At 40.0% G+C, this 15,505-nt stretch overlaps 1 protein-coding gene across 43 annotated transcripts in view; it reads left to right on the top strand.

The window, feature by feature from the left end:
* TTN (titin) overlaps nt 1–15,505 on the top strand; it is a 284,957-nt gene that overhangs the window by 254,208 nt on the left and 15,244 nt on the right. For all 43 annotated transcript variants that reach the window (XM_081902051.1, XM_081902060.1, XM_081902074.1 and 40 more), the window contains 22 exons: nt 242–538; nt 890–1,477; nt 1,590–1,892; nt 2,021–2,317; nt 2,573–2,860; nt 2,962–3,261; nt 3,366–3,668; nt 3,816–4,121; nt 4,229–5,995; nt 6,094–6,390; nt 7,494–7,781; nt 7,884–8,183; nt 8,273–10,339; nt 10,452–10,754; nt 10,844–11,149; nt 11,251–11,541; nt 11,662–11,961; nt 12,085–12,390; nt 13,510–13,815; nt 13,925–14,206; nt 14,424–15,017; nt 15,120–15,407. In XM_081902051.1, coding sequence (XP_081758177.1) covers nt 242–538; nt 890–1,477; nt 1,590–1,892; nt 2,021–2,317; nt 2,573–2,860; nt 2,962–3,261; nt 3,366–3,668; nt 3,816–4,121; nt 4,229–5,995; nt 6,094–6,390; nt 7,494–7,781; nt 7,884–8,183; nt 8,273–10,339; nt 10,452–10,754; nt 10,844–11,149; nt 11,251–11,541; nt 11,662–11,961; nt 12,085–12,390; nt 13,510–13,815; nt 13,925–14,206; nt 14,424–15,017; nt 15,120–15,407 — 10,377 coding nt within the window. The remainder of the gene's footprint in view (nt 1–241; nt 539–889; nt 1,478–1,589; nt 1,893–2,020; nt 2,318–2,572; nt 2,861–2,961; nt 3,262–3,365; nt 3,669–3,815; nt 4,122–4,228; nt 5,996–6,093; nt 6,391–7,493; nt 7,782–7,883; nt 8,184–8,272; nt 10,340–10,451; nt 10,755–10,843; nt 11,150–11,250; nt 11,542–11,661; nt 11,962–12,084; nt 12,391–13,509; nt 13,816–13,924; nt 14,207–14,423; nt 15,018–15,119; nt 15,408–15,505) is intronic.

The raw sequence follows: 15,505 nt of genomic DNA on the forward strand, positions 1-15,505 counted from the left end.
AGTTTTAGAGAAGTTTTTAATGTTTAATGCTGTGTTGTGTTTTTAATATCCGATTGGGAGCCGCACAGAGTGGCTGCTAATAAATTAGTATTAGTATTAGTATTATTAAAATGTACTGCTTCCCTGTGGAAAAAATGTACTTGCTGAATACATTAAAATTAAGTGGAATGCATATGACACATTTGCTCTTGATTGATCTTCTATTTATTAATTTCTTGATCATCTTCTCTTTATTTTTCAGAAAAACCAAGTCCACCCGAAAAACTGGGAGTATCAAACGTTACAAAAGATAGTGTATCTCTTGTGTGGCTGAAGCCAGAACATGATGGAGGAAGCAGAGTTGTTGGCTACCTTATTGAAGCCCTAGAGAAAGGGCAGCAGAAATGGGTCAGATGTGCTGTAGTCAAGACAACTCATCATATTGTCCAGGGTCTCAAGGAGAATGCGGAGTACTTCTTTAGAGTATTTGCTGAAAACCAAGCTGGTCTAAGTGACCCCAAAGAGCTTCTTCATGCCGTTACAGTTAAAGAACAACTAGGTATGTGGAAATGGTGCATTCTCTTTGGAATCACCTCGGTGACACTGATGGCAATTTGGCATCTGCTAAAAACTTTATTCTCCCAGTCCTTTGCTGCATGTTGATACCAGTTGATCATAATAACATGTCTGTTTTGATCTAAAGTTGACTGGTATTTTACTTATTCTTTAAGTTTTGATGTAATTTTAATGTGTGTGTGTGTATACTGCCTTGTGATGTTTACATGAAAGGTGGTAAAGAAATAGTTTTAATTAATAAATAATGAATAGTTAGCATAGAGCTCATACAAATTCATATGAAAATGCACTTGAAAACTGTTGTTTTTAACATTTTGCAAATGTATTTTTTCAGAATCTCCTGAAGTGGACATGAAAGGTTTCCCGAACCACACCGTTTATGTAAGAGCAGGTTCAAACCTAAAGGTAGAGATTCCAATTTCTGGAAGACCATTGCCAAAGGTGACTTTATCCAGGGACGGCATTCCTCTCAAACCAACGATGAGGTTTAACACTGAAACCACAGCTGAAAGTGTCATTGTTAATCTCAAAGAAAGTGTGGCTACTGATTCTGGTAGATATGACATCACAGCTTCCAACTCCAGTGGAACTACTAAATCTTTCCTTAAGATTGTTGTCCTAGACAGACCAGGCCCTCCAGTTGGTCCTGTTGTTGTAAGTGATATCACTGAACAAGGTCTTACCCTTAAGTGGGAGCCACCTCGTTATGATGGCGGAAGTCAAGTTACCAACTACATCGTACTGAAAAGAGAAACAAGCACTGCTGTGTGGTCTGAAGTGTCTGCAACTATTGCTAGAAACATGATTAAGATCACGAAACTTACAACAGGAGAAGAATATCAATTCCGTATTAAAGCAGAAAATCGCTTTGGCATAAGTGACCATATTGACTCAGCATGTATAACTGTTAAGCTTCCTTACAGTAAGTGACTTTTTGTTTGCTCATTTTCTGAGTTTTTCAGGCATTTATTATGATTTATTTATATTTATTTATTTATTTATGATTTATTAACCTGTACTTAATATTCATTTAGCACCCCCTGGACCACCTTCCACACCATGGATCACCAACGTGACTCGAGAAAGCATCGTTGTTGGATGGCATGAACCTGTTTCCAATGGAGGCAGTGCAGTCATTGGCTACCATTTGGAAATGAAGGACAGGAACAGTATTTTATGGAAGAAAGCTAACAAAATGATTATACGCACAACTCACTTCAAGGCCTCCAATATCACCGCCGGTCTCATTTATGAGTTCAGAGTGTATGCAGAAAATGCAGCTGGTATTGGAAAAGCAAGCCATCCATCTGATGCAGTTCTTGCTATAGATGCCTGTGGTATGTAGTCTGCAGTAAAGGATAAGAATCATATTTCAAATAATGAATTTAGTAGAAAATATTTATTTGGTGAGTCATTGTTGAATGAACACATTAATTCCAAATGTTGTTGCTGTTTCATACTGCAGAGCCGCCAAGAACCCTTCGTGTCAAAGATATTTCCAAAACATTTGTCAATCTTTCTTGGACACAGCCAGCTTTTGATGGTGGCAGCAAAATTACTGGATATATTGTTGAGAAACGTGATCTTCCAAATGGAAGGTGGACAAAAGCAAGCTTCACCAATGTCATTGAGACTAATTTCACTGTATCAGGATTGACTCAAAACTCCCAGTATGAATTCCGTGTTTTTGCTAAGAATGCTGCTGGTTCAATTAGCAATCCATCTGATGTTTTAGGCCCTATAACATGTGTGGATACATATGGTAAGAAATTAATAATGCATAAACACTGATATCCAGTTACATGTTTGAGTTTAAAGTAAATACTGTTAACAGAAATTCTAATTTGAATTTAGGGGCCTTAGCTGGGCAGCACAGTACTGTTTCAAGCTTGCCTTTCACTATCAGAGGATACTAGGAAATTATTATTTGGCACTGAATGCTGCTTGATTGTTATCAATCTTCCTGAGAATTTCAAAAATGTTAATATATTTTCTATTCCACTTCTTTTTCATTAAGGTGCACCTGAAATTGATGTACCCCCAGAATATACAGAAGTAGTCAAATACAAAGCAGACACAGCAATTAAACTGAAACTTGGCATCTCAGGAAAGCCTGTGCCTACAATTGAGTGGTTCCACAATGGTAAAGAAATACATACCAGTGCCCAGGTATCTATTGAAAACACCACAGAATCTTCAGCTATACTGATCAAAGAAGCAACTCGTATTAACAGTGGAAGTTACGAACTGAAATTAAAGAATGCCATGGGTTCTGCATCTGCCACCATTAGGGTACAGATACTTGGTATGTTTGGAGCATTTTCATATTGTTTTCTTCTGTCAATTCAACTAGCTGTATCCATTATTGCCTATTTAAAATATATAATTTTCTTACATATTAAACAGATAAACCAGGACCACCAGGTGGACCTATACATTTCAAAACGGTCACCGCAGAAAAGATTACCCTCATGTGGCAGCCGCCAGCAGATGATGGAGGTGCTGCTGTAACACATTACATTGTTGAGAAACGTGAGACGAGTCGTGTGGTATGGTCTGTGGTTTCAGAAAAACTTGAAGAATGCATTGTCACTACCACAAAAGTCATAAAAGGAAATGAATATATATTCCGTGTGCGAGGCGTAAACAAATTTGGTGTTGGTGAACCACTGGAATCTGACACTGTCATAGCTAAAAATGCATTTGGTAAGTTAAAGCAGATGGCCATTAATACCTTTTTTATTATCTCTAGGTGATTACCTATTAGTTTATATTGACCTAATGTTATTTTTGTTTCAATAAAAATGCAGTTACACCTGGACAACCTGGTATACCAGAGGCTTCCATGATAACTAAACAGTCAATGACCATAGTCTGGAGCAGGCCAACTGTAGATGGTGGTAGCGAGATAAATGGATATTATCTTGAGAAACGGGATAAGAAAAGTCTAAGCTGGTTCAAGGTGTCTAAAGAAACCATTCGTGACACCAGGCAGAAAGTGACGGGACTAACAGAAAACAGTGAATATCAGTTCAGAGTTTCTGCTGTGAATGCAGCTGGGCAAGGTCCCTTCTCTGATGCATCAGACTTCTACAAAGCTGAAGATCCTATAGGTAAGAAAGCTTTCATTTGATTGTGCAAAAATTCAAAGGTCAAATTTTACACATTCTTGAAACTGTACAAGGGCATATATTGCTCTAAGTTATTGCTATTAGTTGACGGGGTTGTCAAGTCTCATTTTTGTTACTTGCATTTTGCAGAAAAACCTGGGCCACCTCTTAAGCTAAAAGTTGTGGATACTACAAAGACATCTGTCACACTTAGCTGGACTAAACCAGCCTATGATGGAGGAAGTGCAATTACCAGCTATGCTATTGAAAAGAGAGAAGGGGAAGAAGAAGAATGGACTCTGGTCAGTGCAAGAGGAGAAGTGCGAACCACAGAGTATGTTGTTTCTCACCTTCAGCCAGGAATCAATTACTACTTCCGTGTAGCTGCTATAAATTATGCTGGACAAGGTGAACCCATTGAAATGACAGAAGCTGTACAAGCTAAAGACATACTTGGTATGTAAATTCTATTATTATATTTAATATTCAGTATTTTCATCTTTTCCCCAAATACGAATTATTTTTCTTTTAACTTAATTTTATTATTATTTTATTTTTTGCAGAGGAGGCACAGATTGATCTAGATGTTGCTCTCAGAACCTCCATTGTGGCTAAAGCAGGTGAAGATGTACAGATAATGATTCCATTCAAAGGAAGACCACCTCCAACTGTCACATGGAGAAAGGGTGAAAAAAATCTAGGTGTTGATGAAAGATACAGCATTCAGAACACAGAATCATCCACACTCCTTAGTATTCCTCAAGTCACTCGCAATGACACAGGAAAATATGTCCTCACAATTGAGAATGGAGTTGGAAAACCCAAAACCTCATTTGTGAACGTTAAAGTCCTTGACACTCCATCTGCATGCCAGAGACTGCATCTTAAACATGTTTCTCGTGGAACTGTGACATTGGTATGGGACCCACCACTCATCAATGGTGGTTCTGAAGTAACAAATTATGTCATTGACAAAAGAGATGCCACCAAGAGAGCATGGTCCTCTGTTACAGCCAAGTGCTCTAATACATCATTTAAGATAACTGACTTGTCAGAGAAGATCCCATACTTCTTCCGTGTTCTTGCAGAAAACGAAAATGGATTGGGTGAACCATGCGAAACTTCAGAACCAGTGAAAGCAGCAGAAGTCCCTGGACCTGTACGAGATCTGGCCATGAAAGATTCAACAAAGACGTCTGTCACTTTACAGTGGAGTAAACCTGAATTTGATGGCGGTAGTATCATAACAGATTACGTTATTGAGAAGAAACTGAAGGATGAACATGAATGGTCATATGCAGGGGCAAGTAAAGCATGCGAATTTGAAGTTGAAAAACTTAAGGAGCTTTCTGTTATGGAGTTCAGAGTTTCTGCAAAGAATGAAAAAGGAAGAAGTGATTTTTCTGTAATTGGACCCATTACAGTGAAAGACTATGTAATAACACCTGAAGCTGACCTTTCTGATATACCTGGAGGACAAGTAACAGTGAGAATAGGTTATAATGTACATGTTGAAATACCATATAAGGGAAAGCCAAAGCCAACTATGAGCTGGCTGAAAGACAACATTCCTCTTAAAGAAAGTGAACAGGTTCGCTTCAAGAAAACTGAAAACAAAATAACTTTAAGCGTTAAGAATGTGAAAAAAGAAAATGGTGGCAAATATACCTTAATTCTTGATAATGGTGTTCACAGGAAGTCATTCCCAATCACAGTTATAACACTTGGCCCACCATCTAAGCCCAAGGGACCCATTAAACTAGACGAAATCAGAGCAGATAGTATGGTTCTTTCATGGGGTGTTCCTGAAGATGATGGTGGAGGAGAAATCACTGGCTACAGCGTTGAGAAGCGTGAAACCTCACAGACCAACTGGAAAATGATCTGTTCTAGTGTGTCAAGGACAACCTTCAAAGTTTCCAACCTTGTTAAAGATGCAGAATATCAGTTCAGAGTCCGCGCAGAAAACAGATACGGAGTGAGCCCACCACTAAACTCCATTGAGGTCATAGCAAAACACCAGTTCAAACCACCAGGTTCACCAGGGAAGCCTGTTGTTTACAATGTGACAGCTGATGGAATGACCATATCTTGGGATGCTCCAGTCTATGACGGAGGAGCAGAAATTACTGGATACCATGTTGAAAAGAAAGAACGAAATAGTATATTGTGGCAGAAAGTCAATTTGTCACCAATATCTAATAGAGAATACAGAATTACTGGATTAATGGATGGTTTGGACTACCAGTTCCGTGTATATGCAGAAAACTCTGCTGGATTAAGCTCTGCTAGTGACCCAAGCAAATTTGCCTTGGCCGTTTCCCCAGTAGGTAAGTGACTGATCACTGAATACAATGCACCTGTCTCAACATGCTGTTGGAATTTATGCTGATTTATATTACTATTAATGCACCTGTGTTTCTTTCAGATCCACCTGGCACCCCTGATTACATTGATGTGACTAGGGAGACTATTACTCTGAAATGGACAGAACCTCTGCGTGATGGAGGCAGCAAGATTGTGGGCTACAGTATTGAGAAACGTCAAGGAAGTGGTGATCGCTGGGTCAGATGCAATTTTATTGATGTCAGTGAATGCCAGTATACAGCTACAGGACTTAGCCCCGGCGATCGGTATGAATTCAGAATACTTGCAAGAAACGCTGTTGGAACTATCAGCCCTCCTTCTCAGTCTTCAGGCTATATCATGACCAGAGATGAAGCTGGTAAGCCTTATTTATAAGCATGCTATGTGTAGACTGTCCTAAAATTTATTGGCCGCAGCACTTTATTTATAGCCAATGGCTGTATTACTGAATGACTTTGAATTTTGGTGACTATCTCACTATCTGCTAAGCAACTGATTAACACTGTCCATTCCTACTAACACTGTAAATCAGGAGTAGGCAACCTTTTCCATCCAAAGTACACAGTCCCTCGTGGATAATCTTCATGGGGACACATGCTTGGTGTGGAGGGCAGAGGCAAAAATGGACAGAGCAGTGGATGTGGCTCTTACTTTTGTTCAGTAGGCTACATTCCAGACATGCAAAAATAAGAGGCTTCTACTTTTCTCTCTCTCCCTCTCTTTTGTCTCTCAGAAGGAAAATGACTGTGTGTGTGTTTGTGTGTGTGTGTGTGTGTGTATCTTTGTATTAATGTAACATTTTCATATACAGCTGTGTATTTTTGTAATATTTTGTTTAAGTTGTCTGTTTTTGCTTCAGTTTTCTGTACAGCACTTTGAGCTATTTTTAATATAGTAAGTGATGTACGAATTAGTTAATCAATCAATCCTCGATGTAGCCAAGCAAGGGGTATTACCACACATTCCAGTCATGCAAAAGCACTTGAGCAGACTTCCTCATCCTCAGCCCTCCACATGTTTTGAGACTACAATTCCCATCATCCCTGATCACTGATCCTGCTAGCTAGGGATCATGGGAGTTGTAGGCCAAAAATATCTGGAGGTCCGAGCTTGAGGAAGCCTGCACTTGAGGAATGTGTGAAGCTGCCTCAGAGAGGGTTATGACTTGAGGAGAGTGGAGATGACTGACTAGGGAGAATCTTGAGGGCTAACTGGAAACCTTGGGCTTCTTCATCCCTGCTGCAAAAGATCATAAACATGAACTGAGTGACTCAATTTAAAAAAAAAAAACCACAAACTGATATTATGTGGAAGACTGGCTTATAAATACTGATAGTTTTGTATTTAATATTAAGTGACACTCTGACATAAAATAACTAGTATAGCTCTTTATATTGTTTTGTGAGAAAATACATTGCTGACCATTAAGTGAACATTATTTTACTTCTTTTTATTCTTTAGTTGCGCCAAATATTGAGTTCGGTGCCGAACATTTCGAAGGTCTTACAGTGAAAGCTGGGGAAAGCATAAGGTTTAAAGTTTTCATCACAGGCCGGCCAGTTCCTCAGGTGATGTGGTATAAAGATGGACAAGAGATTGACAAGAGGCTGAATATGGAAATAAACAATGCAATTGGCTATAGCACCTTGTTTGTTAGAGATGCTTCCCGGGAACATCGTGGAGTATACAGAATAGAAGCCAAGAATGCATCAGGCACCAGACAGGCAGACATAACCATAAGAGTACACGGTAACTTTCCTTATATGAAATTTAGCAACTTTTATTTAGCATTCTGTTCATTCTATATTAAAATAAGAACAGATAAAAATAACTGATAATTGACTGTTACAGATACCCCAGGAAAAGTCGGTGGGCCAATACGATTCACCAATGTTACTGAAGAGAAGGCGTCATTATGGTGGGAGGCTCCTGCTAATGATGGCTGTGCAGCCATTACTCATTACGTGATTGAAAAGCGTGAGACCAGCCGAGTATCCTGGGCATTGATTGAAGACCACTGTGAAACATGCAGCTACACAGCACACAAATTAATAAAGGGCAATGAATACCAGTTCCGTATCTCAGCAGCCAACAAGTTTGGTGTCGGCAGGCCACTGGAATCTGATCCAGTCGTAGCACAGGCACATTATAGTAAGTTTACATTAAATTGAGAAATCTTAAATTACAGTGTTGGCAACCTTGTTGAGGATGTTATCTGATTGGCTTCTTTTATTTTACAGCTGTCCCCGAGGCTCCTGGCACTCCAGAACCAAGCAACGTAACAGGAAACAGCATTACACTTACATGGACAAGGCCAGCATCAGATGGTGGAAGTGACATTAACCAATATATCTTGGAGAGGAGAGAAAAGAAAAGTATTCTCTGGGTTAAAGTGTCCAGCAAGAGGCCCATTTCTGAGACACGGTTTAGAGTCACAGGCCTAACCGAAGGCAATGAATATGAGTTCCATGTCATGGCGGAAAATAATGCAGGAGTTGGGCCACCGAGTGGTGTCTCAAGGCTGATTAAATGCAGAGAGGCAGTTCATCCACCAAGTGCGCCTACTGTTGTCAAAGTGACCGACACATCAAAGACAAGTGTCAGCTTGGAATGGACCAGGCCTGTTTTCGATGGAGGCCTGGAAATAATTGGCTACATCATCGAAATGTGCAAAGCAGATTTAGGAGAATGGCATAAAGTCAACGCTGAGACTTGCATTGCTACCAAGTACACTGTGGTTGATCTAGAACCAAACGAAAACTACAAATTCCGAGTTAGTGCTGTAAATGGTGCAGGCAAAGGAGAAAGCTGTGAAGTTTCTGCTTCGGTGCAAACAATAGATAGACTCTCTTCACCAGAACTTGATATTGATGCTAGCTTCAAGCAGACACATATTGTCAGAGCAGGTGCAACTATCCGTCTGTTTATTGCCTTCAAGGGCAGACCTGTTCCTACTGCTGTATGGTCCAAAGCAGATTCGTCTCTTAGCCTGCGTGCTGACATACATACAACAGACTCATTCAGTACATTAACTGTGGAGAACTGCAACAGAACAGATGCTGGCAAATACATATTGACTGTAGAAAACAACAGTGGTAAGAAATCTGTTGCTTTCACTGTTAAAGTACTAGACACTCCAGGGCCACCAGGCCCTATTACATTTAAGGATGTGACCAGAGGCTCTATCACTTTAATGTGGGATGCTCCTATTTTGGATGGAGGTGCTCGCATCCATCATTATGTCGTGGAGAAGCGAGAAGCAAGCCGTCGCAGCTGGCAGGTTGTCAATGAAAAATGTACTCGTCAAATTGCTAAGGTCACAGATCTTGCAGAAGGTGTGCCCTATTTTTACCGTGTTTCAGCAGAAAATGAATATGGAATAGGTGAACCTTGTGAATTAACAGAACCAGTGGTAGCCACAGAAGAGCCTGCTCCACCTAAGAGATTAGATATTGTTGATACTACCAAGTCATCTGCAATACTAGCTTGGCTGAAACCTGATCATGATGGTGGTAGTCGCATCACTGGATACCTCCTAGAGATGAAACAAAAGGGATCTGACTATTGGCTTGAAGCTGGTCAAACTAAACAGCTGACTTTTACAGTTGAAGGTCTTATAGAGAACAATGAATATGAGTTCCGTGTCAAAGCAAGGAATAATGCTGGCTACAGTCAACCAAGAGAAGCCTTTTCTTCTGTTATTATTAAAGAGCCACAGATTGAGCCAACTGCAGATCTCAGTGGAATAACTAAACAACTTATAACTTGCAAAGCTGGCAGCTCTTTCACTATTGACATACCAATTAGTGGACGTCCTGTTCCAAAGGTAACATGGAAACTTGAAGAAATGAGACTCAAGGAAACAGACAGAGTGACTATAAAGACAACAAAGGAAAGAACCACACTGACTGTTAAGGAGAGCATGAGAGGTGACTCTGGTAAATATTATTTGACACTTGAGAACACAGCTGGCGTGAAAACTTTCACTGTCACAGTCGTTGTTATTGGAAGACCTGGTCCAGTTACACGCCCCGTAGAAGTATCATCTGTGACAGCCGAATCCTGTGTGTTGTCATGGAAGGAGCCTGAAGATGATGGTGGCACTGGTATTACAAACTATATTGTTGAAAAACGTGAATCTGGTACAACAGCATGGCAACTGGTAAATTCCAGCGTCAAACGTACACAAATCAAAGTAACTCACCTCACTAAATATATGGAATACACTTTCCGTGTAAGCTCAGAAAACAGATTTGGTGTCAGCAAGCCAGTAGAATCAGTACCGATAGTGGCTGAGCATCCATTTGGTAAGTAATAATTGTTTTAACAGATGTGCATAAATTAATTCTTTTTTTAAAAAAAAACCAAAACCAAACACAGCAGTATTTAACAGTATTTCCCTTTATTTTCTTTCATCAGTCCCACCAAGCCCACCCACTAGACCCGAAGTCTATTTTGTTTCTGCCAATGCCATGTCCATTCGGTGGGAAGAACCGTATCACGATGGCGGCAGCAAAGTTGTTGGATACTGGATTGAAAAGAAAGAACGCAACACAATCCTCTGGGTGAAGGAAAACAAATCTCCATGTATTGAATGTAACTACAAAGCTACAGGGCTTGTGGAAGGTCTGGAGTATCAATTCAGAATATATGCATTAAACGCTGCTGGGCTGAGCAAAGCCAGCGAAGCTTCAAGGTCTGTCTTGGCCCAAAATCCTGTTGGTAAGTATAACTGGTAGAGAGAAAGTGTGTGTCCTATGACTATTTAAAGGAACAATGGAGTGATATTTTTGCATTATGTTCTCTTACAGATCCACCGGGCAGGCCAGAGGTCACAGATGTAACAAGGTCTTCAGTGTCATTAACCTGGTCCCCCCCACTTTATGATGGTGGAAGCAAAATTGTTGGCTATATTGTAGAACGCAAACCATACAATGAAGCTGGAGATGGACGTTGGCTGAAATGCAACTATACCATTGTCTCTGAAAACTCCTTTACTGTGACAGCTCTTAGTGAAGGAGAGGAATACGAATTCCGTGTTTTGGCAAAGAATGCTGCTGGTGTAATTAGCAAGGGTTCTGAATCTACTGGCCCTGTTGCCTGTAAAGATGAATACTGTAAGAGATGTTCACGTGGGTTTTAAAATTAGGTCATGAATTGTCCATATTTTAAGAGATCAAAATACACATTTATTTATTTTGCTCTTTTTTTTTCATAGCACCACCTAAAGCTGAACTGGATGCCAAATTGCAAGGAGATGTTGTAACAGTTAGGGCTGGATCTGACCTGGTTCTTGAGGCATCGATTGGAGGAAAACCAGAACCCAAAGTATTTTGGTCTAAAGGTGACAGAGAACTGGACCCAAGCGAAAAGGTCGCTTTGCAATACACAAGCAAGCATGCTGTTGCAATCATCAAGTTCTGTGACCGAAGTGATACTGGAAAATACACGTTAACTGTTAAAAATGCCAGTGGGACAAAGCAAGTTGCTGTCCTTGTCAAAGTGCTTGGTGAGTATTTCATAACTGCTAGTTTTCTGTGGCTATTTAACTTCTTTCCTTTCAAGTTTTATTTTGAGATTAAAGAATTTCTTTCATTGCAGTAATTATCCTTTTACTCTTTGTCAATAGATTCGCCTGGTCCATGCGCTGGCAAAATCACCATAAGCAGAGTTACAGAAGAGAAGTGTACCTTGGCTTGGCGGATGCCTCAAGAAGATGGAGGGGCAGAAATTACTCATTACATTGTAGAGAGACGCGAGACAAGCAGACTGAACTGGGTTATTGTTGAACCTGAATGTCCAACACTGTCATGTGTAGTAACCAGACTTATAAAGAATAATGAATATATATTCCGTGTAAGAGCTGTCAACAAATATGGACCAGGTGTTCCACTTGAAACAGAACCCATTATTGCTAGAAATTCATTCAGTAAGTACTTCTCTAGCCTTGTGAAGTCTTCCCCCTTTGGGGGGAGGCACAAAGTAAGTTGTGTTACACACAATAAATGTGAAATACCTAATTTTTTTCCCTGCCTTTAATAAATATTTACAGCTATCCCATCACCACCTGGTGTTCCTGAATCAGTGGGTGCTGGCAAAGAGCACGTCATTATTCAGTGGCTGAAGCCAGAGTCGGATGGGGGCAATGAGATCAGCACCTATCTTGTAGACAAACGAGAAAAGAAAAGTCTACGCTGGACCCGCGTTAACAAAGACTACATCATTTATGACACAAGACTGAAAATTACTGGTCTAATGGAAGGCAGCGAATATCAGTTCCGTGTCACTGCAGTAAATGCTGCTGGCAACAGCGAGCCTAGCGATGCATCGCAGTACGTTTTGTGCAAAGACCCATCATGTAAGTTCATTCATTTATATTCATTAATTTTGTAGATGAAACAATATGAAGACTGCATAGCCCTTGAATCTAGAAGGTCCAGTGGTGCTGTTTGGACCATTCACCACAGCTCCACAGAGGATATACTTATTTATTTTTTAGCCATTTTTATGGCGCCAGGATGGATGCCTTAGAATGAGAGAATCGTAGAACTGTATAGTTGGAAGTGACCCATCAACCTGCAATGCAGGAATCTCAACTAAAGCATACATGAACATTGGCTATCCAACCTCCGCCTAAAAACCTCCAGTAAAAGAGAGTCCACCACCTCCCAAGGGAGTCTGTTCCACTCTTGAACAGCTCTTACCATCAGAAAGTTCTTGCTGGTATTTAGTCAGGACAAATTGTTCCAATTGGTTTGGTTCCTAGCCTCCAGAGTAGGAGAAAATGAGCTTGCTCCACTTCCCAGTGACAGTCCTTCAGATATTTGAAAATGGCTATCATATCTCCTGTCAACCTCCCCTTGAACAGCCTAAGCATATGCAACTTTGTCTGCAGCAAGGAAGGCGAGGGCTGAATTTTAAGGAACAGGCTACAAGAGAGAGAAAAAGGAGATAACATGTGAAAGTTCCTTCAAATTATTATTATTATTATTATTATTATTATTATTATTATTATTATTATTAATTTCTACCCTGCCCGTCTGGATGGGTTTCCCCAGGCACCCTGGGCGGCTTCCAACAGAAGGTTAAAAATACATTAAAACATCCGTCATTAAAAATTTCCCTAAACAGGACTGCCTTCAGTTGTCTTATAGTTGTTTATTTCTTTGACATCTGATGGGAGGGCATTCTACTCCAAAGTGTTTCGTGTACTCCTGAACCTTCTAAGCCCTATTATTTTATTGTATCACTTTCTTGCATACCACAAGCTAAAGAAACAGCAGCACCTTAAACGCATCTGCTCCTTGGGAGCAGACTGTACTGAAACAGGTAGCCAGTGTTAAAATTATATCCCAATCCGAGTACAGGAGCATATATAATCATAGTTACTACAGAAGTGTTTAAATGATGATTCATTCAGGTTTTAAGGATCCACTGTAGTAACATGAAGTGTGTATTTTTTTTTTCCTTTCCAAAGATACTCCTGCTCCACCTTCACCGCCAAGAGTTGTGGATACTACTAGAACTAGCATAAGCTTGGCTTGGACAAAGCCCATGTATGACGGTGGCGTTGATTTATTAGGCTATGTCCTTGAAATGAAAGAAGAAGGAACTGAACAATGGTATCGGGCACATAGCACTGCCACCATAAGAAACACCGAATTCACTGTGACTGGTCTGAAAATAAGCCAGAAGTACCGCTTTAGAGTGGCTGCCACAAATGTAAATGGTATGAGTGAATACAGTGAGACCCCTGCTGAAATAGAACCTGTGGAAAGGCTAGGTAATGTCAAGATCGAGCCTTCATAAAATATTTGCAAACTTACAAATTGCAAATTTGTTCAGAAACATTCAAATGCAACCTAATCTTTTATTTCCATCCCCACCTATAGAAATACCAGAACTTGAGCTTGCTGAAGACCTCAAGAAGACTATTACGGTTAGAGCAGGTGGCTCTTTACGTCTAATGGTGTCAGTATCTGGCAGACCAACACCAATGGTTACATGGAGCAAGAAGGGTGTTGACCTAGCAAGTCGAGGTATTATTGACACCACAGACAGCTACACACTGTTGGTTGTGGATAAAGTGAACCGGTACGATGCTGGAAAATACGTCCTTGAGGCTGAAAATCAATCAGGAAAGAAATCTGCCACAATTATGGTTAAAGTCTATGGTAAGTGCAAATACTGTTGTTTATTGTTACAGCAATACCTTTGCCCATTCCATCACAAATTCAAAGATATTTGCTTTTTTTTTTTTTTTAAAGAGGGATTTAGTTTGCAGAGTAATGGTAGTCTCCAACTTTAATTTGCTTATGCAGAAAAAATACTATACAAAGTGTAATGCAGATAAAATATGACAAAGGTTCTATTTTGCCGTTTGTTCCACAGATACCCCTGGACCACCAGGAGCAGTGAAAGTTAAAGAGGTTACAAAAGAGTCTGTGACAATTACTTGGGATATTCCAACTATTGATGGAGGAGCTCCAGTCAACAACTATATAATAGAGAAACGGGAGGCTGCCATGCGAGCATTCAAGACAGTAACTACTAAATGCAACAAAACCTTTTACAGAATTTCCGGGCTCATTGAAGGAGCGCTATACTACTTCAGAGTACTGCCAGAAAATATCTACGGCATTGGTGAACCCTGTGAGACAGCAGATGCAGTGCTGGTGTCAGAAGTTCCAAGTGCGCCTCAGAAACTGGAGGTGGTTGATATAACTAAATCTACTGTATCGCTTGCATGGGAAAAACCACAGCATGATGGTGGCAGCAGATTAACTGGCTATGTAATTGAGGCCAGTAAAGCTGGAACAGAAAGGTGGATGAAAGTTGTAACACTGAAACCTACGGTCCTTGAGCACACAATAATTTCATTAAATGAAGGTGAACAGTACCTGTTTAGAGTAAGAGCGCAAAATCAAAAGGGTGTGTCTGAACCAAGAGAGATAGTCACAGCAGTGACAGTACAAGAACAAAAAGGTAAGAGTCATAATTACAATGGAAAAAATGGAACATTATTCTAAGTGCTGAGACATGGTTTAACAAATATTAATAATGTTGGGTTTATTATTATTATTTTAGTTCTACCTGCAATTGACCTTACTGGAATACCTCAAAAGACCATTCATGTACCAGCTGGCAGACCTATAGAGCTAGCTATCCCAATTTCTGGACGACCACCTCCAGCTGTTTCTTGGTTCTTTGCTGGCTCTAAACTACGAGAATCAGACCGGGTCAAAGTTGAAACAGTTGCTAAGGTAGCTAAATTAACCATACGTGAAACCACAATACATGACACTGGAGAATACACACTTGAACTGAAGAACACAACTGGAACAGCTATGGAAAGAATAAAAGTTATTATTCTGGGTAAGAATTTGCTTTGAAAATGTAATTGTCCATAATTTTTTCTTGCCTAATTTCCCCAAATTCAAGCATTTCCTTGTTTAACTATTTCTTTGATTATA

This window comes from Podarcis melisellensis (genome assembly GCF_964234715.1).
Source record: "Podarcis melisellensis genome assembly, chromosome: 1".
NCBI classification, from domain to species: Eukaryota; Metazoa; Chordata; class Lepidosauria; order Squamata; family Lacertidae; genus Podarcis; species Podarcis melisellensis.